The sequence below is a fragment of the Anopheles merus genome, chromosome 2R, assembly GCF_017562075.2.
Source record: "Anopheles merus strain MAF chromosome 2R, AmerM5.1, whole genome shotgun sequence".
NCBI lineage: Eukaryota > Metazoa > Arthropoda > Insecta > Diptera > Culicidae > Anopheles > Anopheles merus.
Genome location: NC_054082.1, coordinates 7,950,407 through 7,977,217, shown reverse-complemented (window position 1 = coordinate 7,977,217; position 26,811 = coordinate 7,950,407). Strand labels below are relative to the sequence as shown.

The following is a 26,811-nucleotide window of genomic DNA, read 5'->3' as shown; positions in this document are numbered from 1 at the left end:
TCAGGGACATCTTTTTGCTTCGTTTTGTTCCTAATTTAGCTTGAAAGTATGCGCTCTTTTCATTGCAATGCTCGATATCATCATACTGTTTCTGCAAAACAATGCTGTTTGTTATGGCTTTTCGAGTACTTTTTCGGGATGGGATCGTGATTTCGCGTTGAAAGCTTGCCGCCAATGTCGATTAGGCGAAATAGAGTGTCTAAAAAGAAGGGAAAAAGGGTCAAAGAGCTGCTGGAGCAGTGCCAAACCGAAGCAAAATGATTTAGGAACCCATTTTGTTCGTCTAATGGATGGAAAACGCGTCCAAAAGGATAAGAGCACCAGCATACGGGATGATGGGGATCGTGTGTATCCGGATTCGGGTACATCATAACCAAACACTTCCTGGCAGTGTTCCAATGCTCCAATGGACGTACCAAATGCATGTACACGCTCTAGTAGACCCGTTTTTATGCTGAGACAAACAAACATCTCCTTACATTCTCCCAATTTGCAGAATATCCGGCCAGTCGTGGCTCCAGTTACAGCAGCAAAAGCTAAGGGCACGCCGGGAGCAGCAGCGGCGGGAACATTCGAATAGTTTTAGGTAAGCATCAGACTGAAGAGAGTGCCGGCCAAGAAGCGTTGGAACGATCCTAGCAACATAGCGCTATATTAACTCCATTGCCAACAGTTACAACTACGGCAGTCCGGCCTTCCCGACAGTCGGCGAGAATGCGTACAGCACGACGCACCGTCGCAGCCAAACACTGTCGCCGGTGCGGAACGAGCGGAACTATCACACGCTTACCACGACCCGGACCCACTCGATGGAGCGGCCGTTTGTGGCGGTACAGCGAGCGCACGACAACGCCAAGCTCCAGACAATTGGGGTGAGTAGTATCGAGGGCAAAAGGGGCATAAACTCTCAAAGTTTGAGGTGTTTTTCTAAATTCTAAATGCAATGCAAGACCACCGCTATCCAAACCAAAAAAAGATTCATTTGCAAAAAGTAGTGTTTACCGTAGCACTCTTGTGTGTGTGCGTGTGTATTTAGAGAACGCATTTTACTCTGTGTGAGTGTGTACACGTAGTTTAAGCGTAAGAAATGGCTTGCCTGTTTTTCTCGGATCAACCAGTTTTCTTTGAATTATGCTTTTTTACTACGTTACAACAGTTTATGATTTTCATTTCACCTTACAATATATATATCTTGTCATCCCATGTGTACGAAACATTGATGAATGCTCGTAACCCCACTACCATCAACTGCACGCACTTGGTTTGCTCAGAATGCACCACTCTCCATCTTGAATGCCTCACCGCACGGTCACATTGCACAAGCCCAAACAGCACCTTCATCCTCCACACCATCGCCATCGGCGGTGTCGTCCCCGTCGCCGGTACCGCCGGCCAACGGCAACACCACTACCACCAGCAGCAGCAGCAGCACCAACAACACATCGGTATCGATCACCCATCATCATCAGACGGTTAATGGAGGCGGTAGCCCGGTCAATGGTCACGCAACGCCCCAGCCGCAGCATCGGCACGTCAACGGCAATGGCGCACATTATCAGCAGCAGCAACAACAACTTAACAACAGCCTGAACGGCAGCAGCGGACTATTGTCCCTTGCCGAGCAGGACCACTCGACTCCGAAACACGGACAGGTTCGATTGGTAGGTTTTGCTCCACCAGTACATAATTCGCCAGTTCCAATACTGTCCTGAGCGGTGCTACGTAACTCCTCTCTACGACCTGCTAACATAGACAATAGCCGTCCTACCGGTGGGGTTCTTTCTCTATCTGTCGGCGATTCTACGTACTTCTGCCATAGCTCTGATGTCAATCTACTCGGAATTCTTCTTCTCTTTTTCATTCCTTGGTATCTTTTCCTGTAATTTTAGTTGAATTTCATTATATTGAGCCTCTTTCTATATGTTTTGCCAATTCTGTATCATGTTTTTGTATTTATGTATGTGTGTGTCCTAACCAAATTGTGTTTCATGTTGCTTCTAATACTAACTTGTGTGCTTTAGTTACCATCCATGTTACTCCACCCAAGTCCCACCACTTCTTACCAGTACAATCGCCCAATGTTTCATTGATTTATGTTCCATTATGCCATTTTGTTTTTTTTTTTCTTCTGTTTTCTCTTCCTCGTCTCTCTGATCATCCATTTCATAGGAGTCCGAACAGATCATATTCAGTAACATACACAGTCTGAACAATCTCGCTAACTGCGAAAAGCTCAATAACCTGCTAAACGAAATAACCAACAGTGCGGCGGCGGTCGCGTCCGTTGCGTCGCCCGAGCCGATGCCGCTGCAGGGGACCGCCACCGGTGGCCCGGACGCATGCAATACTAGCCCTAACACTACTACCTCCAGTGTAACTACCACCAGCTCCTCCTCGTCTGCTTCCTCCATGTCCACTAGCAATCATAGTGCAGGTCACATTAATCAAACGCATCATCTAATCGATACGCCGTACCATGAACATCATCATCATCATCCACCAACGCCGAACGCTCACCGACGTCACCAAAATGGCTGCCACCGTAATGGCGAGCAGGAACCGATGGAGCTGTCCTCCTCGCCGGAGGGTAGCGTCGATGAGAAGCCACCACCACCACCACCGTCGTCCACCAATGGTGAGCGACTGCGTAATGGGCACTCGAGCTCCTCCACCTCCTCCGACAGTGCGATTGGTGGCCATGGGCAGCTGGCCCTCGATAAGCTGCTCGCCTCCCTGGCGCTCGAAAGCGACGTTACGGAAGAGCATCTGGCCAAGATTGAAGGACGCGCCGCCGCCAACGGGGTGCTGTGCTATGCCGAGCAGCGGCGGCCCACCTTCCATCCGTCGGCCGAGCTGTCGGACGTGCTGGCCAATCTGGCCGAGTACGATCTGAGCGAAACGCAGCAGCGCAATGGCAACCACCTGCTGTACCACTATCAGCAGCAGCAGCAGCAGCACCAGAACAACGCCTCCTCGTCCTCGTCGTCGGGTGATACTACCACGACCAACGGTAACTATCGGCTGTATCCAACCCACGGCTCGGAGCTGGCGAACGTTGGTGGAGGCTTCAACACGCTAAGCAATGGTGGTAGTAGTAGTAGTCAACACCAACGTAGTGCGAGTCGCTCGAGCAGTAACGACGCAGCCGCTGCACAGCAGCAACAGCAGTCACAAAACAGCTCGCCGAACGTACAGCAGCAGCAGCAGCAGCAACTCCATCACCACCACCACCACCACCATCATCCCCATCATTCGTTACTAATGAATAACCACGTGCGACGAATCGCGTCCGAAACCGACAGCACCATCTCATCCATTTCGCCTAGCTTGTCCGAACGCAGCAATGCGATCTCTTGGTGCGATCAGGTAACGTGTTCTGCAAACTCCATTTGGGTCCCAAACACTCTCTAGAAACCAACAGCGAAGCAGGCTGACGCGTTCGGCACGAAGGATTTGATCTTCCATCCCAGCTACGCGTACTATCTCATTCTCATTCTGCTCTGTAGCATGCTTTCAATGTACTACCTTCTGCAGTATATGGCTATGTGTTTTTGTTTTACATCATCCATAGAGCGACTCATACTAACGCGTTTAATGATTAACAGAGTGCACAATTCAAGATTGATTCGAAACATAGGAAGAGCTAAGCATCCTCCAAGGGTTGTCTGGAGTCTGAACTCCTGGATAGGATACACAGTCTGCCCCTAAATAACGCTTCTACTTCCGTTCTTTTCCACCAGGCTCGAGAAGAATCCTTCTCGTCGTACCGCTCGGAAACGGAGCCGGACAACTCACCGATGGGTGGATCACCGCGGCCAGAAACGCCGGCCTTCCCTGTCACGCCACGCACACCGTACGGGCTGAGCAATGGTACCTCCAGTCCCGCTCTGCCACCCAAGAGTCCGACATCACAACGGTAAGTGTAGGGTTGATTTTATCGGGGACCCCGTCGAGAACTGCAACAACACAACACAGTGTCAACAAGCTACTCCGACGACACAACCTCAAACACTACACTCTGCTACAAAACTCGTTTTTCTTTCTCCCATTACACTCACAAACAACATCTACGGTATATTGGTGGTGTTGGGAGGGTGTTGGCGCATATGTTGGGGCTTTCCAGAAGATATAACTCTGCCTGGTCGCTACGAAGCCAGAAATCCAGCGTATCAACGTACGACGTGAGGTTAGCCTTTCTACTTCCTTTCAATCTACTGCACAGTAGAGGATTGCGTATGTGTGTGTGTGTGTGTGTCGTTGTGTTGTGCTCCACAGCGCTCCGTTGTGGTTCGATGGTTAAATAGTTTAGATTGTATTGCGCACGGGAATGACCGGGAGAACCCGAGGATCCCCACTGCTCTACTGAGACTGAGATTTGCACCGTTAACCGTCGCCATCTTGTGTAGTACCCAGGGAGGCGTCATGGCCGCCAGCTCTAACACGCTTTCAATGGGTTTATCATATCTGGCTGGATACAGCCAATCATCACTTCTAACACAAAACAAAACTACAATGGATCGCTCACTAACACGATCATGTCCACGCACTGACCTCCATAACATGCCTACCACGCCTATAACCGCTTTCTCTTCCGATCTTTCTAAACTCTTTCCCACGTGCGTCTGCACCTGACAGCCGAAAAAATGTCCTCCTTAAACAGCTCGAGAAGCTTGCGCTTGCCAAAGCATCCTTGTTTCAGTGCGTTGCACCGGTCCTTGAAAAGCGGGCGCAGGGTTGTACATTTTACTATGAGTGAGTAGTAGAAGCATCATTGTTGCTGCTTGCGTGCTAACCCTTCTGTGCTAACACTACTACTGGGCGTTGAAGTAGCACTGCTAACCCAAACATAACCCCCAGAATAAGTTCGGGAACTGCAACTACTACTACTATGCGTGTGTGTGATCTTGTTCAGTGTCGTTTCGTTTCTCGCGTCAAGCGCTCGTTGCATCGGGAACTCGACGACGAGTGGTTTACAATAATGCTGGCTCCGAATATCTCCATCTCTAATATCCTTTTCCCCGATCACCATTGCAGCAAGGACCTGTTCAGTGGCAACCAGCAGCGGACCCAGGAGCTCGTCAACCAGAACGAAACCCTCTCCTGCTACACGTCGCGCCGCAACTCGACCACCTCGAACGCGAACAGCGAACCGCAGGAGGTGGCCCCCCAGTTCGTGAAGTTTGCCCGCGACTCCTCCAAGTACTGGTACAAGCCGAACATTAGCCGGGAGGAAGCGATCGCCCTGCTGCGCAATGCGGCCCCGGGCACGTTCATCGTGCGCGATTCGACCACCTTCGCCAACGCGTACGGTTTGGTGGTGAAGGTGAACCATCCGCCGCCGGGCGTCCAGTACACCGGCCCGAACAGTGAGGAGCTGGTGCGCCACTTTCTGGTCGAGCCGACGATCCGGGGCGTCCGGTTGAAGGGCTGCGCCAACGAGCCCGTCTTCACCTCACTGTCGGCGCTGGTGTACCAGCATTCGATTACGCCGCTAGCCCTACCGTGCCGGTTGATCATCCCCGATATGGTGAGTGTGCAACATACGCGGCCGATCTTCTTGACAACACATTCTAACGCATCTTACGCGCCGCGATCTCGTTTAACAGGACCTTCAACAGATGGAGCATCAGACACCGGCGCAGCAGCAGTTACTACAGCAGGGTGCAGCCTGTAACGTGCTGTACTTGTTCACCTGCGACACAGAGTCACTTACAGGTAGGTCTGAGGATGTCGGTTAAGAGGTTTAGATAATGTCTACATTGTATAACTCCTCATTTCTCTCGTTTCTACAGGACCTCAAGCAATAAGGAAGGCGGTCAGTTCGTTGCTTGCACTACGGCCTCTTCCCAAACCGACGCAAGTGCACTTCAAGGCCTCGTTGCAGGGTATCACACTGACAGACAACACGCGACAATTGTTCTTTAGGTTAGTACCTCGTCCAGAATTCTTTACATTCATCATAGAAACCAACAGCTGACCTAACTCGACAATCTTTTCCTATCTCTCTGTAGGCGACACTACCCATCAAACAATGTGTCATTCTGTGCGCTCGATCCGGACGATCGTCGATGGAGCATCCAGTCGACTACGGGAGATATTCCCGCTTCCAAGTAAGACTCCCGCTTCAACAGTCCAAAACCGACCCTATACTAACACCCAACTCTCTCGCTTTGTTTTCCAGACGTATGTTCGCGTTCGTCGCCAAGCGGTCACCCTCGTCGGCCGACAATCAGTGTCACGTGTTCTGCGAGCTGGAACCAACGCAACCGGCGGCGGCCATCATCCAGTTTGCCAACAAGGTGCTCAGCGGTACCAGTCAACAGCCTGCAGTTACCAGAGCAATCTGAGCAGAATGAGCAAGCATATATTCCGGGATGTACGCCCGAGGCACAATTATACAGAGCCGCTAACGCATGCACACAGCATCCACTGTCGTCGTATGGAAAACAATACAACAGAGAAAGCGTACAGAACAGTGGAAAAGCGTATTGTTGTACTAATAAAACTTAAACAAACCCGCAAGGATCGAACATGCACGAAGCGCGCATTAATTAAATCACGGCAGGATGTAAACGTTTTAACACTGCACACCCGTTGTGGTACACGACGGCACACGCATATACGTGCACAGGCGAATGAGCCGGATACTAAAACAACCATACTTAACACGGTGTTTTGAACGTGTGCCACGTGGCGCGCCCATTGTTACTCACGACACACAACAACAGCAACAAAAAAGAACAACCGCCAACTACCATTTTATTGTGTAATTGTGTAATTATTACTTACTATAATTTAGCCATACGCGTAGGGCAGCATCCATGTAACCCCGTCATCTCACCCAGTCTCTCCCCCATTAGTTTCGCTGTGTATGTGTTAAACGATAGCAAACGCCCTACACTAACAGACTATCTCCCACATGGTTGTATACACTACTTCTTTGCTGTCCTTTTCCGTTGCGTTTCCTTCGTGAGAACGAAAAAAAAACAATAATAATAATAGTTAAACAAATTGTTAGCCTTTTGTACAGTGGAGTGCTTTCGTGAGAGCCACACGCCAACTACTAATACACGCGTTGTTTTAGATAGTGTGTAGTGGGTGCGATAATCTGAAATATAGTAACGAAGAAATCAAACCAACTCCCCCACTTTGAGCGTATGATAATGAAGGTAAACCACACAATAACATCTTTAAATATCGCCCGAGCAAAGCTTTTTGTTTGCTCCCCCTGGCAGGGACGCGGTTCGATGTTTTTCTTTTCTGCTTTTTGTGTTCCATCGTCCATCCGAACGCACCTTTTGCTCTAGTTATTCGAATGTACACAGCGCCTTAAACTAATACAACAAGCACATAACACACATCATGCTACTACTACTACTAGCACCAGCGCTCATTAACAACGAATCGAACGTTATTTCGGTCGGTCCTCTCCTTTTGGCCTTTGGTAGAGTCCAGCGCACAAAGCTTTGATCATACGTTTCACTTTAAGTGTTTTTCATTTGTCCCATTGCTTATCACACGCCTTTCCCGTGGCAAAATTCTATTTCGACTTTTCTTTAAGAAACATTTGTTTATCCTTTTAAAAGCGATAAATTGACAGATTATTTTAAAATTCTGAACGTACACGATGATCGTTGTATGATTTTTTTTCGCTTTGCGTGCTTTCGCTGGCAAAGGTAGGAAAAAGAAGGACAGATAACTTTTAGAACAAACGAACGACTAAGTGCTTATCGTATGAACGCGTAAGTAGCTTATTTACGATCACACTTAATGATGATAAAAACGAAGCAAAACTGAACCGAAAGCATCTAACACACTCGGAACTGTATCATGCATCTGATGGTAAAAGCGTGTAGATGGAAGGAAACAAAAGCAGATCACGAAACCCGCGTGCCTCATCGCTAACGAAACACATGCAGCAAATAAGCAAAAAAAGTGTACGTTGAACCAGTGAGATTAGTGAGAGACAGTAACACAGCAATATATTTATGTCGACAACACAGCAACAACAGGTACTAAAATAAACAAAGCGTCAAGCAATAAGGTTACAACTTAACACAACCTCACGTGTAGAGAAGGGTTTGAATCTTTTTGTACTAAGCACGGAACATAACAACAGTCACAAAAGCTACAAGTAAGTTACGAGATCATGCAAAAGGTTTCTAAAACGGTACTAAAAACAGAAACAAACGAAATAATATTAAAAAGAAAAACAATCCCATTACACCCACAGCAAGTGGCAATTGGAGGAAAAAGCAAACAAAAAAACACACATACACCACTAGTCGTTGTTTATAGGAAGTGTAAGGAAATCAGAAGCAATAGGTAACGCAGCTCTCGTGCGCCTGCAAGTATAATACAACGTAACACGCACAACGCAACAAAAATCGTTCTACACGTTTTGTTATTATACAGTTAAAAAAGCATGAAAAATCTATTATGTTTTGTTTCTCCATTCTCCTTCTATTGGTAGCTTTCCCGTGGCCGCTCTCGCACGCATAGCACAGAAGCTTTAGGGGCGGCTAACTAGGAGCACACTTAGAGCTTTCTTAAATTATTTCTAATGTAATCAAACTTAAATTATTCTATCGCAACAGTATGACGTGTTATCGATGTTTGCTGAGAGGCCTTTGCTCTGCCTCCAGGAGCGCGCAATTTGCGACAAAACCCCAACAAACCATTATTAACACATTCAAACATGCATGATTCGATTAATACTGTAATTGTATATAGGTACAGTGATTTTCATGAAATAATAAACGAAACACTACGAAAAACGCAAACGCGCTTTTCCTTTGAAACAGTGAGTTGATGAAAGAAACGGCATTCAAACCAAATGTAAGATGACATTCCTTATAATTTAACTGTAAATTCCGGATAGTAGGTCAGTACATGGTTCCGGAATCGGCTCCGAAATCGTAGTCGGTTTCGTCATCCACATAATAACGATGATACGTATTGATAACCGCAAAGAATCAAAATTCGCTAATAAACGATCCATTCTCATTGAGATTCCCAAACTGATTTTGCTTCTGAAACTTCTTATTTCAATTCAAGAACTGATTCTCATTCCGAAGCTAATTCCAATTCTGGTGTCAATTCCGTTAACGGAGCAAATAGCGATTCTCAGGTCGATTCCGATTCCGGACCTGATTCTGATTCCGGAATCGGTGCCGAGATCAACTCCTGATTCGGAATCGATTTTAGTATCGTCTCCTGAATTGATTCCGAAAACAAAATCAAAATTGGGTAGGCCTGATTCCAAGCTCCCACCACTAAAAAGAAGCAATAAACTTGCAATACTGTCATCGAATTCCTCTCTATTCGGATATTTTTTCCAATCGCAACATGTTAACGCTAACATAGTTTGTAAATAACAGTTTTAACTTCTTTATTTGAACCCATCACGTGTCCGCTGTCGCATAGCAGGGACTGTTCTTGCTCCAATTCCGATTTCATTTTAACTCCTTGCTGGTCGTTATCATTATTTAGTTTAAAATCTATTTTTACACTCTTTGCTCTATTACTTTTATTAGTAAATTTAATCAATCGTCGTGATAATAATGCTACACACATACACACTAACGCTTTCCGTTTTCAGTTCTCGTGTCAGCGTTGGCTTATGAATGAATCATTATCATCATTACACCACTGTGTGTCTGACTTTGCCTCTAACTATCCCACATCGGATCGTGGTGTGTTGGTAAAAATTGTACAAAAAAAACAACTAAAATTTCTAAAAAATAAAAGAACAGAGTCGATGCACGATTGAATACCGGTATTCTGTAAATGGCCACCCGAGGGCCAGAAAAATTAAAGCTACTTCGGCACAAATCCTTTCTGCTCGATTTTGAGTGTGTGCCGGACATGTTTAAGTGGGGGATGAGTGTGTCTGTCTATTTTGTCTTTGTAATTCCATCACACTGGAGAGTTGTGAATGCAACTGTGAATAATTTACTCGTACAGACATGGCAGCATGTAATAACTTCTGTCTAATTCTTTATCTCTCTTTCTCTCTCTTTCTCTCTCTCTATCTTTCTCTTTCAATTGTTCCTATCGCCGACGGTCTCGATCACGGTCGCGTGATCGTTCGCGTTCGTGCTTGGATGACCGATGTCGACTGCTGCTATCGCTATGGCGACTAGAGCCATACTTGTCGTGCTTTCCATTGCCCCGGTAATCCTTCTCGGTACGCCTGTAGTCGTCTCGATCGTACCCACCACCACCGCCACCTACCTTGCCACTGTCCGATCGCATTCGATCACGGTCGCGATCGCGGTCCCGGCGAGAGTGTTCCACCATGAACGAATTGGTGTGGTTCATTCCCTTCGAGCGATCGCCGCGATCACGATCTGCGCCGTTAGTGTAGCGATTGTCATTGTTTCGGTCCTCCTTGCCCGAGCGACGATCGTATTTCTTGTCACTAAAAAGGAAAAGATAAAAAAAAACATTAGTTTTACAGTACAGAACAGTACTTTTCCTTCGACAGCTTTGAGCAAACTCAACTCCTTCTTACCTCTTTTTGTACTTTTGCGGCGAGTCGGGCGATGGCGAACGGGACGAGTAGTGGCGGGAGGATTTCTTCTTGCCCGAGGATGACACCTTCGCCGGCGAGCGCGAGCGATGGCGCGTCTTCTTCGAGGTCCTTCTGGTGCCGCCGCCACTCTTGTCGGTGGAATAGTGCGGCGAGTGAGGCGAGCGCGAACGTGACCGCGAGCGGGAAGCGGGGCTGCGCGAACGCGACCGGGACGTGCGCGTTTTGGAGCGCGAGCGCGACTGTGATGTGCGGGAGCGGGACCGGGAGCCGCGGGATCGCGACCGCGACACCGACCGAGACAACGAGCGCGATTTCGAGCGGGAGGATTTCGACAGCGATTTAGACCGCGAACGCGAAGAACGCTTCTTCCCATCGCCCATCGTCCCTCCTCCGGCAGTGTCGGGCTCGTTGTTGTTCAGTCCGGCGGTGCTGTTCGCATTGCTGCCACTGCTGGGCGCTGCAGTCCCGCCGCCAGTCCCACTGTTGGCGCTGCTGTTCGTAGTGCCCGCCGCTCCGGATGGATTCAGGGGCAGTGGGATGGCCCGTTGAATGAACCCGCCCCAAGCGTTGTGCGACCCGTTGTTCCGGTCCACCGTAATGACGGTCGGGGCCGGAGCCGGCGCCGCCTCGGGCCGGTCCTTCTTGCGCTGCTCTTGGTACTTTTTCTTCAGCGCTTCGACCGCTTCCTCCAGCAGCTCGGCGTTCGGTTTGCCCCGCTTGTACAGGGCCATGATGCGGTAGCAGACGTCCAGCATGTCGTCCTCGCTGACGCGAAATATCACGAACCACGGCGGATTGCTCGGCAGCGGAATGTTGTGCTTGCGCGCGGTCAGATAGATGCACGCGCACGCGATCGTTTCCGGCTGGTAGCGCACGAACACGTCCGTCCGGAACGAGTCGTTCATGAAGTTCCACGCCATCTGCATCATGTTCTGGTGCTTTTCCAGCTCGAGGTACTTCAGGTACATCACGATCAGCTTGTGCGGGTGCTTCACGTGCACGCAGAACCCGAGCTCCTTCAGCACGCGCCGCTCCGCCTTGATGACCTGCGACTTCAGGTTGATGTAGTGCTGGTCCAGTATCATCGGTAGCAGTGGCCTAGTTAGTGTCGCGCACGGGAAGAAAGATAGCAGAGCAAGAAGAAAAAAAAAACACATTCGGGTAAGGAGAGAAAGAAAAAAAAGGGGAAGAAAGAATCCGCCACCGCTCTGATCCGTTAGCGATTTAGCTTCTTCTTTTTTGTGATTGGTTTTCCGCCAGCTGGTTCGCATTTTGAGCGCATCAATTTTGAAATTAACCCCCCTTCTAATGTGGTGGATTTCAAAATTGCCATGAACAAAACAAAACAAAACAAAAATATCATCTCATTACACGCGCTTTAGCGGCTGCTTCAGAGTTATCAAACGGTTGGAATTGGGCCTTGCATGCAGTTTGTTCACGTTTATGATGTATAAGCTTCAAAAAACAATTCTTCTAAATCAAAAACAGGCAATTGTGATGGAAATCTCAAAGAGAACCATTAACACGCTCCCCAAGTTAAACCATATTTCGATGGGAAAGTCTTTTGCGAAGAAAATTAATGTAATCGTGTCGAGGTAATAGAATATGTTCTATTTTACAGATAAATAGCACACAGTGATCTTCGGGATGCGATAAATTTACCTGCCAACTTACCAACAGCACCCGACTACACACTTTCCTCCCACTACAAACCGATTGTCCCCCCGTCGGAATCGTGTTGGTGGCATGTGGAGCCCAAACAATACTAAAAAAATATCTCAAAAACAACATTATTACAATACACCAGCCGCACCGATAATATCTTCAATTCTGCCAAGCCGTTCCAGTCTTCTTGATCGCTTCTTCTTTGGGCGAGCTCTCTTCGATGAGCATCTCTGTCGGTACCATCAGCTGTGCCGCCAATGGTTGCGACGACCGGAAATACCGATCTACCGTTTCCGTCCCACGGGCTCAAACTCTTCCAACACACCGGCACACTTCACCCTGCTCAGGCTGAGCGTCATCGCAACTGTCACCATTGTCGCAAGGGATGGGCTTCGCAAGATCGCTCCCATATCCGTGCGGTGCTGCTGCTAGACGGTTCTCTTACACTCGAAGACGGATCAGTGATAAGAAAAAACATAAAGAAAAAAAGAAAAAGAGAACATTCTATGCTTCGAGATTGGGTAATACAGAGAAAGAGAGATAAAGAGAGAGAAGTTAGAAAGAAACACAAACAATCGTCGTGATCACACAACAGTAGTAGAGGTAGGCAACTGCTACTATTTGTCACTCTCCCAGGCGGGTGCACGCGCGTCCGTTGGGTTGATGTTGGTTTCTGTTTCTTTGCTTTCCTCCCAATTCCTCTCAGTTTCCCGTATGAATAGACCATCTAGGCAAGCACCGTCTTCCAGCGGGGTAGGGGAAGAATCTTGATCCGCCAGTCCAAGCGTGGTTCAGCAGCTCGATGTGCTCCCGGGAGGGAAGTTTGCGCGTGCTGGGACGAGATCGATCGATATTTCCAGTCTATCCCGCATGTCTTCCTGCAGCATGCTGAAGGCTCTCTTCCAAGGCGGCTTGGGAACGCTTTAATGCTGCTGAAACGTGGATGCAACTTAGGAATGTTTTACCTTGTTCACCACCACCGTTTGCGGCATATGGTACATATCAACGATATTAACGGACGATCAGTCAGTGGTTCTTCTCGTTGTTCTTCGGCACCCATCTTCCATTGGAAGCCCATCATTGCTTTTACGGTTTCGATTCGGCTCGGTTGGGGTGCTAAGGTCCCGTACACACACACAAACGCGCGCGCGGTTTCCGTTAAACTAACCTGGGAGCGCGCTGGCTCGCAACCGATTGCATTGCAGTTGGATACTCGTCGCTGCGCAGCGCCGCACACACGTGTGTTCAGAGATGGATTTTGTTTTGTTTTGTTCTGTTCAGACCATGTTTTGTTTTTGTATGTTTAATTTGGATTTTTTTGTTTTGTTTTTTTTTTTTTTTTTTTTGGTACTCTAAAGCTTTGCGCGCTTAGCGTTGCTTTGAGAAGGAGATAGAGTTTTGAGTAAGATTGCGTCTTACCTACAAAACTATAAGTGAAATAAGTTAATAGAAGTCGCTTTGCGGTAGGGGCCAGCAGCAGCAGACGTGTTGCTTGCGGAAACAGTGACTGGGGTATGCGGATCGGTTACGGATCGGCACCCGGCATACTTACTTTTGGCTGCGGACTTGTTTGATATGGTGAAACACATTTATGACGTCACGGATCCGGCGCGGGGCTTCCTCGATTTTCGACGCCAGGCAGATGCAGCTCATCGCCGTCGCCTCCATGCTGTGGCGCACGAAGGACTTTGAGTAGAAGAATCGCTGAAATAGGACCTGCCCAGTCGCCATGGCAACCTAAAATGTAAAAAAAGGAAATGCTTTATTCAACCGTGCCGAACTTGTCGAGGACACTTCGCATGGTGCGAGGTCAAGGATGGATGTTGTTGGTTGTGGGGACGGTAGCTGACATTCGGGTGAATCACACAAAAATGACATGCAAACAATGAAAGCACAAAGTCATTCGCCAAGTAGCGTTCAGTTCTTTTGGGCAAGACATTTTCTTTGCTACTCAGTCGAGGCACAGTGAAAAAAGAGAGGTTTGCATGAATTTCATCCCATCCACAGCATTAAAATGCATCATTTCATTAGCAGCTGAAATTCACATTCGCACTCACACGCACGCACACACACACACATGCACAAGACAAGATGGCGTCAGAAGCGCTTATGAAACTTCTCGCCTAGCGAGCGCTGCTTACCTGGGGCAATTTTAGCAATATTCCTGCTGTCTGGATCAACTCACACCCGAGGATACGCAGATCCGTCTCCGTCTCCCGATCGAGCCCATCGTTCTGGGACGGGGTTTGGTCCAGCTTCACTTCCGGAAGCAGACAGTTTTCGAGCGTGAGCACGATTTTCCCATATGGGCGCTGGACGGGCTGCGGTGCTGCGGCCGTCGCTGGCGCGGACTGGGTGGTACCTATCACGGCGGATGCCGCCTTACCGGTGGCGGTAACCGTTTCGGTGATTGTTTTACTCACGCTCATGATTGTAACGTGCACTTTCCACACACCTTAACTACGCATCAAGCGGGGGAAAACAATTCCGAAACGACGGGAACACTGGCCTGACTCGCTTCCTCGCGAAAATCCAACGATTGAGCGAGCTGTCACGTTTGGTGGTGTTGGTGCGCAGAGTGACCAGAAATACCGATTTATCTGTATTCATACCGATTTTTGATATGCCTACCGATTCACAGATGACTGCCCTAAAACTACCGATTTTCCATTTATCCTACCGAAAATCACAGATATTTGATTTTTCAGTCGTTTAAGCTTAATCTGTAGCGCTTGCGTTGCTGTTTCAAGGATCGCTATCCTCATTTGTTACTTATCGCGCTGATGCACGTTTGTTTGCCTGGCACTTTTTCAGTTTTATCCGTTAAAATTTAATGTTCCTAATAAGTAGAATATGTCAGTTGTGAGGATTCCGAGAATTGCTCGTCAAAGAAAATTATTTAAATTTGAATTTGAATCTCGCTGTCCGCGGTTTAAGCTCACCCGACAGACAAAGAGAATGAAATTTTCAGTCGAGGGGTAGGTACAAACACACGGTGGGGGTCCGGCCCAAGATCGGATCCGAAGTCCGTTGTTTTGGGCTGAAAATTAAAAATGGTGGATAGAGCGCCTTCACGGAGAGAATGCGCTCTATTGCATGCCTTTAAAATGCACGAGGCAGAGCGCCAGTGAGAGCCACTGTAAAGAACGCTCGCTCGCGCTGTTTCATTGTATTTTCCTCATACCCCTTCCTTTCAGTTTCTTACGCCTTGCGCTGCGCTGAACTGGTACCCCACTTGATTCCAGCGAGTTGCGCTGCCCTGGACTGAAACCCCCTCCCGATCGTTTCTTTCTTAGCGCGCTGTGCGCTTCCCTTCACACGGACTTGGTGCACCCGAATCAAAAGAAAAACTGTAACACATCAAACTTGGTTTATAAATATTTTATCACTTTTATTGCAAACAAAAGCATATTTTAATTCATAGCTTCACTCAATCTTACTCAGACCACACACATTATTTATAAAATTCGCACACTTTTTCATTATCTTTGCTAGTAGGGTAAAAAGAAATTGATCGTTAAAATAATTGATTAAATTTAAATGGTTGCATTCTCAACAATGCTCCTACCGAAAACCGCCAAAATAATCTGGCCACACTGTTGGTGCGTGCAGCGACGATGGTAAAAACAAGGTTGGTTTGTCGTGCATCTCGGTGACAGCTGTAATGTGACAGTTGATGTTGACAGTACAGAGCTCGCGTACAGTGCGGAACTGCAATAAAAACGATAAAAGACACTCAAACATGCATTTTTGACTAAATTTTTGCGATTCTTGAGCAAATAAAGCATCATGTATACAAATAAATAATTAAGCAACCGTAAATCTGCCTTTTGCTTTTGATGAAAATAGAAAAGGCGTGCATTTCCACGCGGAACCTTACAACAGTTGTATATAGCAATGATTTGATCGGATTGATTTTGAATATGAAGGAAAAGAAAGGCACATTTAAACGTTGAGCTTTTTGAACAATTAGCCGGAGATTTATTTCTGATTGTTATTTGTATTTTCTGCTTATTTTCTATTTCGTCTAACATATCTACCTAGCAGACCACGTTTGATCAATTGTGTTAATTTGCTGTATTGATAATTTTTTGATAATTCATTTCCGTTTTGCATCTTTTCTTTTCCTTACTTAAACGTTGGTGGTCTCTATGATTACTAAAGTAGTATGAAACTAGTTCTTCCATTGAATGTAGCACATTTGCGGGAAAAAAGGAAAGATACTTGGGCATCTCTCGAATAGGTAGCGCCATCTATGAAAGAGTAGTAAAAGTACTTTCAAATTTTCTATCCATCCTTACCGGCTTTACTTCCTAACTGCTAATTTCGAAAAATCCAAAATAGTTTCTTCATAAAAATTGTAATAAAAATAATCCATATCGGTGTAACGGAAGATTCAACGATCCAATGATTGTTTATTCTACAAAACCTCGAAGGAACATATTCAAATCGTGCCTAAGTGCAGTTGCAACGTTTACGTTTCCCTCAAATGCATCCATTACTATCGATATTCAACTGTCTGCTTTTAGTGTGCCATCACACACATCTAACACTGCTATGAACGCCCGAACAGCTAACGATATGCTGCAGCACACCGATCAAACAGCACCCTGCCTCCTAACACCTTCAGAACAAATTAATTAGTTTACACCTATGTAAGCCCTCGGGCGCCCGCTCTGCATATCCACCAACCGCGTGAACCAAACAAGTTCAAAGCAGAAAACAGAAGAATGGCAACAAAAACGTGGAAGCACATCACAGCAGGCGATGCCAATGGTGGCAGGAGACATCTTTGCTCTATCGCATACTATACTCTTACCTCATCCTTCTGACCCAGTCTTCCCAGCATCTACCATCAGGTTCGGTGGGTATTGTGATAGTTCCACAAAAGGAAGACTTTTTTTGTACCTGAACTCGGCTCTATCTCCTCACCAGCGGCACACGGTGTGTAATCGATAAGGTGGAGACGTTCATTCATTCAGGTTCCAACTTCCGGCGTGAGCCTCTCCACAGGTGACATGAGGTGACCCGAGGCACGGCGGGAAAGACTACCGGAGGTGCCAGTAACAGTGATCATTTTGCATAGCAGCAGCGAGCTCTGCACCCGAACCAGGGGGCCAGGATGCAGCAGCATTTTAATTAAAACTCATTTTTATTTAGTCCGCACCGCCATCGTACGGAGACGGAGACGCGGGATGCTGAATCGGGCTCGACCGGTTCGATTGGTCGCAGAGTGTGCTTAAGATGTGATGCCGACCCGTTAGAACGGTTTGTGTCCTCGCCAGGCTGGTGTCAGACTGGCACTAGGCGGATGGCATGGGCAAGATGGCTTACTTGAGAAAAAGGGCAGCTGCCTCTGATGGCCCGTCGGTTCGGTCGGTTGGGTTGCGAAAGGGCACGGGTAGGGTAACAAATTAAATCAGAACACGGTGTACACCAGCGGCAGAAAGAGAGCCAGGGCATTCCGACCGAGCGTTGACATCAAGGGGCACATCCGTAAAGTAGGTAGGTAGGACCTTGCTAGAATGAAGAAAAGAAGGGAAAAACAAACCTAAACACCGAATGGAGGAGAAGCATCCAAACCAGAAGACCGATAAGTGTTGAACGCGACGGAACGGGAGTTTTCCCATCGGGAAGAGTATTAGTGAGTAAATGGCTTGGCCGGGATTCCTGTTCATCATCTTTCTTCCGGACAGGAGTCTCTTCCCTTATCGTTTAATCACGTTCCCAGTGGGGTGGAAGGTAAGAACGAAAAAAAAAAACAATTTCACAGACACAAATATACGTGCCGAATGAGCGACACTACTGTGTGGGGGTTGGGGAGTCTCCGGGAAATCTTTGATTATTGCCGAGGGCGATGGACTCACAATAAAGAGAGGAGGACAAATAAAACTCTCCCCAGCTCTGCGACACGGAGCGAGGGAAACAAATTAGAGCGCTACTTATGCTGAAGAACGGGCTCCCATTCATAATGATTTGGATCAGTTTCTCTGCCCATCGAGGCCCACTGCTCCTTCCCAGCCCTCCCCCCAAGGCGCGCATACCACTGGCATGCAAATTAACCCCACGGAGACGCAAACGGTTTCGGTTAAACCCGGGAAACTGATTTTATAACCTAATGGATCGTTTCAAGCCACCCGCGGAGGGTGGTGCTGGATGGGGGTGGGTTATTTTTGGCGGTCGTTTTTTCGATTTTTGTCACCAGTCCAATTATTTGCGCCTCGTAAGTTTGGGATTAATTCTTTTCAGCTTTGGCTTTGGCGGTTCTGCTGGTGTTCTGCTGGTGTTCTGGCGTTGCCTGAGCTCATCATAATTTGGTGGTATTGATGGTGGTGGAGGGTGGTGCTACATTTAACTCGTTGTTCCTAGGGGTTGCTGCAAAAGGGCCCTCGGGAAAGCCAATGGGAGCGTGGGGGTGGGACAGCCTGAAGCTTTGTGGTTTGGAAAATCCCCCCGCCGGCGGAATTGAAACAGTACAAACGGTCGCAGTAAGACAAGCGGCTAACGATGCTGACGATGCTGACGAAGAAATTTAAAGCAACACAGTGCGACCTATTATCAACAATACACATAAACGATAAATACTTTACACGACACGGCGGGGAATACAGGGACCGCAGGCGAGTAAGTGTACGAGGAAGCAGTTTCAGCGAAAAACCACCGAAACGAATTAATTCAGTCAAATTAATCAGCTTATACGAATAAAAAAGAGATAATAGAGAGCAAAGGCACCAAAGCGAGCTTGTTCGAAAATGAACACACGCTAGGCGGGGTGGGGGTGGGGGGGGGGGGGGTTCGTCTCGATTCGATGGAAATATTGGACACTAATTGATTCCGGAGTGTTTGAGCGCGAGTGATTAAATTTGGATAGAAAATCGTAGTTAATGTTAAAATTTCTTGCGCAATTCTTTGCACCTTTTTCCTTTTTTTGTGGCTGGCTTGGTGCTGTATTTTGGGGGAAAAAAGTCAATGCACACAGAAAATGGTTGCTTAAATATTGAATGATCCATTTGTTCCGAAGAACTAGTGCGTGTTAAAGTATTAATTAAACGTAAAATGCGCGCCAGCAATAAGCGTCCACCAAAGGAAAAGTCGATTCTGTAAGCGTCGAAGTCGATTGGTTTTGACTGTGGCGGAACCAGCCTTTGGAAAAGCTCTGTTGCAGCAAAGGGCGAACGTTACAAGTACACACGCATCAGCAGCCTCCGGGAGCTTCTACGGGATCCAGCTTAGCTTAATATTATTTAAATGAAAAAGCAAACGCAATTGAAGCACTTGCTGTCTAACGCCCCTATTCGCCAAGAGCAGCAGCATCGGTGGCAAAACTCCGCGATGTAATGAATGAGTTTTTAAGCCCACCCAACTGTTGACGCCTTGTGGGCGGGCAGTGGATTTGGAACGGGCCACCGGAGGGGGGTTTAGAGAACGAAAAAAAAAAATAGGAAAACGGAAAGAAATGGTACTCTCGACATGATTCGCAAAGCCGTTTTGAAGAACGTTTTGATTTTCGTTTCGTCTTTTCACATGTACACGCGAGTGCGCGTGTGTGTGTGCCTCTCTGGCCCGAAATTCGCTTTCTTGTCTCCATGATATTATTGTATCTTTGGCAAATAATCTTCAGCATTCACTCCCGGATCATCCTGGTGTGATTGTGGTGCGAGGGGAGGAAAAAAACAGAAAGACGCTGGATAAGAGAGAGCTGTAAAGGCAACGGGAACGGCACCGAGAGGCAGGATTGAAAGGCAGCCCTTAGGCCAAATTTGGCTCCAATTTGGTGCCGCCTTTTGCGAGCGCCCGGGGGGAGGGGGGCCCAAGGCCCCGTTTGTGTCGATTGACAATAGTGCCTTTAAATGAGCTCCCGCTTAGCTGTGTATGCCGGGTCTAGTCAGGTTGGATGGCTTTTGCGCGACACTGCTCGCACAGCGGCCAGGCGTCAGGACGAACAAGAAAGGGCAAGGCAGCAAAGAAGAAGAAGAAGAAGAAACCCCCACCGCTGCTCATCAAACTCGGGAGAAAGGCCCGGGACGGGCGCACGGCTACACCGTTGGGGATTAAAAGGTTTTCTTTCCCATTGAGTCCCCATTTACTTCGCCTTACTTGCTGATACCTTTAAACGATCGCTGCTTAATTTGCGCTCCGCCCGGAAGCGGAAACACAGGCACACGGACTCGTCGGCTGACAGAACTTGGCAAAAAGAAAGAAATACACTTCGTGGCAAAGGTAGGATTTGTGTGTGTGTGTGTGTGTGTGTGTGTGAGTGTATGTTTTTTCTCCTTCTCATCGCTTTCCGGTACTTCATTCGATTTGAAAATGTATTTTCATTAATTTTGCCAATATTCCACCAGCTCCGCGGGGGAACTGCTCCGAGCTATTGAGTTGAGCGCACTACGGAACCATAGACGGAGAGGATTCTGGCATGGTTACGCTTTACCAGGCCAGGTGAATTTATCTGCAAATGAAAGCAATCAACCGGGCCTCGAAGCTGTGCCGGGTACGGTTAGCAGAAATCGATTTAGTTTTTCCAGCATTTTCCACCGAGCTGTATCATTTTCCAGCATAGGAAAAACTGGCCAACAATGCAGTCTTAGTACAGGAATTATTATGCGACAAGTCACACAGAAAGGGCTTTGGCTTGTGTGACAAACTGCCATCTGTTGCTGTGTGGGCAACTTTTGTGAAACATATTAAAATGAAAATATTATAAGACGCAATCATCTTTTCCCTCGAAAGAAAGTTGACCGAATGATGCTCGTTTCCTGGTAATGACATCCAATTGGCTGTTGCATTGTCGGATGCATCGAAAGTCCGTCTTGTTTATAAGCAGGTTAGCTTTCAGATACATTCGTACCCAGTGTTGTTTGAGTGGGAAATTTTCCGAGAAATTTTGCAACAAACTCTCCATCAATAGCTCTGCTATTGGATATGGAATACGCAAGGTTGGTGGTTGACACCAGCCAACTTGTTACTTGTTTGGCAAACAAGGAAGCGGCATGCTTGCGCGTAAATACAACGCGCTTTAGATCGCTTTGTGCGTTTCCTGTCGTCTCGTTTGTTTAAATTTGACGCTCCAATTGCACGGCCTCGTTGCGTTTCCGATTCGTCCGGTTCATCTCCATCCTTTCCAGCCCGGTTGCACAATTAGCACAATTGACTTGAACGCCCCCAGTAGCGATCAAAGAAATGCCTTGAGAAGCCTGTAAAAAAAAAAAAGAAAAACGGCCCTGATCGTAGGCACACATACAATCTCAGCTCAATTTCATGCTTGAAACACGGTACACCTCAGCTTGTGTTCATTGTGATGATTGAATTTCTCCTTCCCACCCTAACCCCAGCATTCAACATCATCATCATCATCATTAGCTGTTAAGCTGACTTAAGGTGGTGTGTGGCAAAACGGCGCCACACAAAACACGGCCCACCCGTGCCAATGCCACCGTCCGAATGGAGGGAATTCATTTTCCTTTTAACCTGCCGCAAAGAGGTCGTGCCGTGTGGCGTCGAAACATTGGACGACGGGGGGGGGGGGGGGGGGGAGACAAGGACCCGTGCCGTACTTGTGGTTCGAGTCCCGTGCACTCAATAGCTAGGCCATCACCCGAATCGGAACACTGGGCGAACAATAGTCCACCGCTTGGGATGCCCAAAGCATCATTCAACCCCCAGTGTTGGCCAAACAATGTTGCCCGCCCGAAAAAGGAAACACAAACAAATCGGCCCAGGTCGTAGGCGCATCCAGGGACGGTTAAGGGACGCGAGCTCACGCTCAACGAACGAATGGCTGGAAATTGAAATTTGCATTCACGGTTTCTGTTTATTGAAATGCTGTCGATTCGTTCCTTAAACATCCCCACCCCAATACTAGCCGTTCGCCACACGGTCGCCTTGCACAAAGAGTTTGCCTTGAAGTGCCCGCCCTGGCCCCTGGCCGTGTCTTCGATTACTGTCGCACACTTTGTCCTCTGCAATCTCGACCCGAAGTCGCCCGCGGGCGGAAAGCCTGGCAGGCATCACCCTGCGCCACCTTCGGCCGGTGTGTGTGAGTGTGTGTGTGTGTTAGCGAACGCGCGTACTTTTACGGTTAGTTGGAGTGTTTGTGTAGTGAAATGTGTTGGGAGCGGTGTTCACTCTCACCTCACTTTCTCCATGTTCCCGGTTGGGGCTGCTGTACGTGGAGCGTTCGTGATATGATTGTGTTGTGGGTCGGTATACATCGGCAAACCCCCGTTGCCGTACCTGTTGCCACCAACCGCCCCAAACCCGCCAGACACAAACAGAGTGCGCCGGAATGATACTAGCTACTAGCTACCGTTCGGAAAATGGCGGACGACAAAAGGTAACAACAACGATCGCTTTTGAAATGTCACCATGGAGTCGCCTGGTTTTCTTTTTTTCCCTCCGTTCTCGGGACACGCTGCACGGGACGTGTGGGTAGCAGGCACTAGCATGGGCCTCAGCATGGCTTTGCTGTTTGCATCAAGCATCCAACTGGGGCGACTGTAGAGAGAGAGAGAGAGAGAGAGAGAGAGAGAAAGAGAGAGAGAGAGAGAGAGAGAAGTTTTTTCCTATTGTTGTGAGCACGATTGAATTACGGTACGCTTCGTAGCGCGCTCGATGGAGGCCGGTATTGTAAAATAATAAATAAAACTCTATTGATACCCCTTTTTACTTTTCACTGTCCGTCCGGCACGACCTGGCGAGGCTTAGGTAACGGGCACGCACTTTAAAGTTGAGTGGTGGCGTTACGGGTGTTTATTTTAGTTTTACAGAGAATAGTGCTTTTGTTACTATGCGGTAACGATTCTACGAATGACTTTTGATATGGCGATAAAAACAATTACAATGAGTGTTTGTTGTAGCTGAAAGCTTTGTTGAAGGTTCATAAATATTCTGGGAATGCATTACACGGGCTTGCAAGCTTCGTTTATGCGCAATGTTATGCTGATGTTTGGCACTTAAAGTTGACCTTTGATGTCCCAGAGAGAAGCTCACAAATACCGTTTGCATTAAAAAAAGAAAGACAATAACAGTCGATTTGTCATGGGTTTATCTTAACCCGCACTAAGAAAACGGCGATTGCGTTTTCAATAATAATATTCCATGAATCAGTAAACAAAATTTCATACCTCTATTAGTCTAACTCTAACCGCGATGGCCAAAAAAGTAGAACAACTGTGTTTAAAAGCGTGCGCGATCAAGAAACTGCATCCCGTAGTGTCTAAAATGGACTCCGTGAGTCAGTTTTTGGACGTCGGATAAGTCCTTTCCACCATCTGCAACATCTTGCCACTATAAGACAACAATCAGAGCATCGAAAAAAGCCCGGTTCCGAATACCCGACGACTCTGGGCAACTTGTGGTTCCAAAGGAAGCTGAAAATGAAGACCGAGGGACATGTGGCTACATTGCTGCGTTAGCTAGGCCTATAGGTCGATGCAACCGGTCAAACAGTGAAATAGTACCTTGGGAACATAAAAAAAACATATTAGGAAGCAGCAAACGCGTCCACTGGCTTCGATACGGCAGGCAATGATGCCCTGATGAAACTCGATGCGACGATTTTACGTGAATCCTCCAACTGCGTCCTATCGGAATTTTCTAAACCGATATGATGCAAAACGCTCTACTCCAACAATTTTGGCCCCAAATCTGAGAAGGAATTCATAAAAATCAAGGCAGGTCTTACAAAAACATGTCTGCACGCATGCCTTCGTTCGCCCTGGCGAAAATTCCGGATAAATGACGAAAGGCAGCTCACAAGATCGTAGATTCATTTATGCAATTAAGCTTAAATAATTACACTCCAAAAGATGCTCGTGGAAAGAAATTATCGCTCTTAGTTTTTATCTGTTTTATCTGGTTGATTAACGGATGCTAATCTACCATTATGTTACCTTCAAATTACTGGTAAATTGGAAGTAAATTCTTCTTCTAGGAACAAAAATATAGTATTCTAATATCATGTCAACGCTCTCTCTTATTTACTGTCGCCATCGTCTAAGTCAATCGACACCTGTGCTGTTTCCCAAGTGATCTTCATTGGGAGGCCAGATTCTGTAGAAATCAGTTACCTAATGCAGCGCCAATCAAGACATTTAGTTAAAATTTGACGTTTAATGTCATGCATTTATCCTGATGCCGATACTAATCAAATACAATTGTTTCTACAATGTTTTGCAACAACTTTTCAAATAACACTGTCAACGAAATGAATTTACATTATTGCATTAAAAAAAACCCTCTACAGTAAACAAACAGAATGTCTCGAAATTAAATCAATGCTACGCGAACGGCATGATCCAATGGCGAATAAAAAGCTCAGTGGCAAATTAAATAAAAGTATAAGCCCGTTTCACTCACAGAATGCGCATTCCCCAGTAAAAGATGCAGCCGTGGTAGTGGCAACCGAATGAAGCATCTGTGCCGACCGCGAACGGTACGTACCGTTTTATGAGCGTTATTTGAATCGAATTAATTTGCGAACCATTGAGCTAGCAATAAATATAAATTTTTAATAATAAATAATTTTCATTTCGCTTGTGCCGTTGGCTCCCATTTTCGTATCATTTCCGAACATTCTCACTCTTTCTCTCTCTCTCTCTCTCTCTCTCTCTCTCTCTCTCTCTTTATTTCTCTCTCGCGCCCTTCCCATTCCTCGAAAACGCGATCAGTCAAACGTGTCGCGATGATTGAGAATGAAACAGTGCGTACAGTGCATCGAAGGAAAAAAACAAAACCAAAAATAAAAACAAAATTTGCACCAGGAAAAACCTGTCGTCACTGTGAAAATAAATGGGCAAGGGAGAAACAAATTTGCTTCCCGGGCTCAATGCAACCAGCGTACCGCGCCATCGGTGAGGCGGGCGTGCAGGAGATGCAACACATATTTTCTATCCACCCAATCGGTCAGATAATGCTGAAACACAAAACTTCACCAAAACCGTACGAACGGTCCCCGAAAATACCGTCAAGCAGCAGCGCAAAATTTTCACTCGTGGCGGAACCCCGTGCGTGCAGGCAGGCAGCCGGGCGGGCATAAAACGCTGTAATGAACACGGGCGATGCGAATGGCACGCTTTTACGATACAAAAACTTTCCACAATACGGTAACGGTAAATTTGAAATGAAAGAGAATTGCAATGGTACGGGGAAAAAATGTACTCGGCGTCCGCTTTCCACGAGCATGGGGAGCTTATTAAAACGGGAGCGAGCAAAATTCGTGCAAAGCGCGCCCGCCAGAACAGAAATAATCATGAAGTACATCTGGTAAAGTGCAGCTGCAAAAAATACCCTTCTCTCTCTCTCTCTTTTTCCCTCTCCGGATCATCACAAAAACTTCAACGCAACAAGCCGAACCGCTGTGGCCAAGCCGCGCGACGGCCGTACAAATTTGGGGATGGAAATATGACCAATAAGTGTGCCGTAAAAAAGCACGAACACGAGTTGCCCTTACTTGCTTGCTTGCCCCTGACCATCCGCTGCTTGGGTCCAATCGGTTTGCAGCAGGAACAACACAAAAATTACGACCTGGATGAGTGGATTTACCATTTGCGAAGAGTGAGGGACGGGAATAATAAAATAAAAGGGCGCAAAGAAAAAAACAAGAATGAAACTCACAAAACGTAGCGCGAGCATAAAATAAAAGCGACACATATTATAAGTCAATTATGAAACATTTAATTTCCAATAAATAATGCGCGTCCCTTTACCAGCCGCCTGCACGTGCAATGAGATGAGGTGAATGAAGCCTATTAACACAACAGCAACGAGAGAAGAAAAAAAAATGGAGTAGCGAAAAAGCCGAACGAAGTAAGGCGCAAGGAAAATGGACGGGAAAAAATATCACAAAATATATATATTAAAAAGTGTAAGCTCACTTGTCGCTTCGCAGCGCACACTTGCCGGCTCGAATACGCGCGGAACAATGGAGCGTGGAGCGTGGGCAGAAGGCTGATTGGGGGAAAGGAATCCGTGTGCCCAGCATTCACGTTTTCCATCATCGCTTTTTTGTGTGTGCCCTTGGCTCGTAATTTTTATGTCCGCGTTTCGATTCTCTTTTTCCGCGGGACAATATTTCAGCGGCTCATTTTTTTTTTTTGTGTTGGCCTCCTTTTTCTGTCCGATTTTTTGTGTCTCGCAATGTGTTTGTGTTTTATGTTCTGGCTGGGCTGGGCGTGTTGCCCAGGGCAACGCTCGCCACCCTTTTCCCTCACAACCGGTTGTGCCGAGCTGGAGAGCCGGATTTTCACGTGATGTTCAGAAATCAACTTAAATTATTTAAACAATAATTACACGAATCAAAAAGTTTTTCGGCTTTTCGTGCCGGTGACGGGCAACGGGGTGGCGCGGAGCGGCAGCCGGTGGGAAGTGATGGAAATCTTTACCCCACGTATGCTGGCGCCGTCACCACCCCCTTGCCTCTCGCGGACACACATACGCGTGCGCTTGCTTTCGCACGGGTGGGAATGAATAATACATGCTGATTTTCACGATTGAAATACGAGATAAGTTTAAATATGACATGGAATAAATTAATGGGTAAGAAAGTTTCGGCTTACGTGCTGCTCGGTGCGCGGTCGGGGTGCTACAGTAGGCGGCCACGCTCGTCGGGC

At 47.1% G+C, this 26,811-nt stretch overlaps 2 protein-coding genes across 13 annotated transcripts in view; one reads left to right on the top strand and one right to left on the bottom strand.

Annotated features, from left to right (window-relative positions):
• Positions 1-8,783, top strand: part of LOC121603578 (tensin-1) — a 156,024-nt gene extending 147,241 nt beyond the window's left edge. For 8 of the 12 annotated variants that reach the window (XM_041932505.1, XM_041932508.1, XM_041932512.1 and 5 more), the window contains 11 exons: positions 497-586; positions 674-872; positions 1,272-1,661; positions 2,170-3,366; positions 3,741-3,916; positions 4,124-4,186; positions 5,035-5,527; positions 5,607-5,715; positions 5,793-5,925; positions 6,012-6,110; positions 6,182-8,783. In XM_041932505.1, the coding sequence (XP_041788439.1) occupies positions 497-586; positions 674-872; positions 1,272-1,661; positions 2,170-3,366; positions 3,741-3,916; positions 4,124-4,186; positions 5,035-5,527; positions 5,607-5,715; positions 5,793-5,925; positions 6,012-6,110; positions 6,182-6,347 (3,115 nt within the window). In that variant the 3' untranslated portion in view covers positions 6,348-8,783. The remainder of the gene's footprint in view (positions 1-496; positions 587-673; positions 873-1,271; positions 1,662-2,169; positions 3,367-3,740; positions 3,917-4,123; positions 4,187-5,034; positions 5,528-5,606; positions 5,716-5,792; positions 5,926-6,011; positions 6,111-6,181) is intronic. The other 4 variants (XM_041932506.1, XM_041932509.1, XM_041932516.1 and 1 more) reach the window with 4 other exon arrangements.
• Positions 8,784-9,366: 583 nt separating this feature from the next.
• Positions 9,367-14,755, bottom strand: LOC121603580 (cyclin-L2). Its single transcript, XM_041932520.1, has 4 exons — positions 14,344-14,755; positions 13,755-13,939; positions 10,517-11,635; positions 9,367-10,423 (listed from the first exon to the last, which is right to left on the bottom strand). Exons 1-4 carry the CDS (start codon positions 14,629-14,631, stop codon positions 10,054-10,056), a joined length of 1,962 nt encoding a protein of 653 aa, XP_041788454.1. The 5' UTR covers positions 14,632-14,755; the 3' UTR covers positions 9,367-10,053.
• Positions 14,756-26,811: the final 12,056 nt, after the last annotated feature.

Bases quoted from the DNA above. Each gene is read 5' to 3' on its own strand.
- LOC121603580 (XM_041932520.1), bottom strand. From the start codon at position 14,631: ATGAGCGTGAGTAAAACAATCACCGAAACGGTTACCGCCACCGGTAAG. The intron at 11,636-13,754 runs GTAAGTATGCCG...GACACTAACTAG, and splicing joins AAACAAGTCCGCAGCCAAAA to GCCACTGCTACCGATGATAC. The intron at 10,424-10,516 runs GTAAGAAGGAGT...TTTCCTTTTTAG, and splicing joins CCGCAAAAGTACAAAAAGAG to TGACAAGAAATACGATCGTC.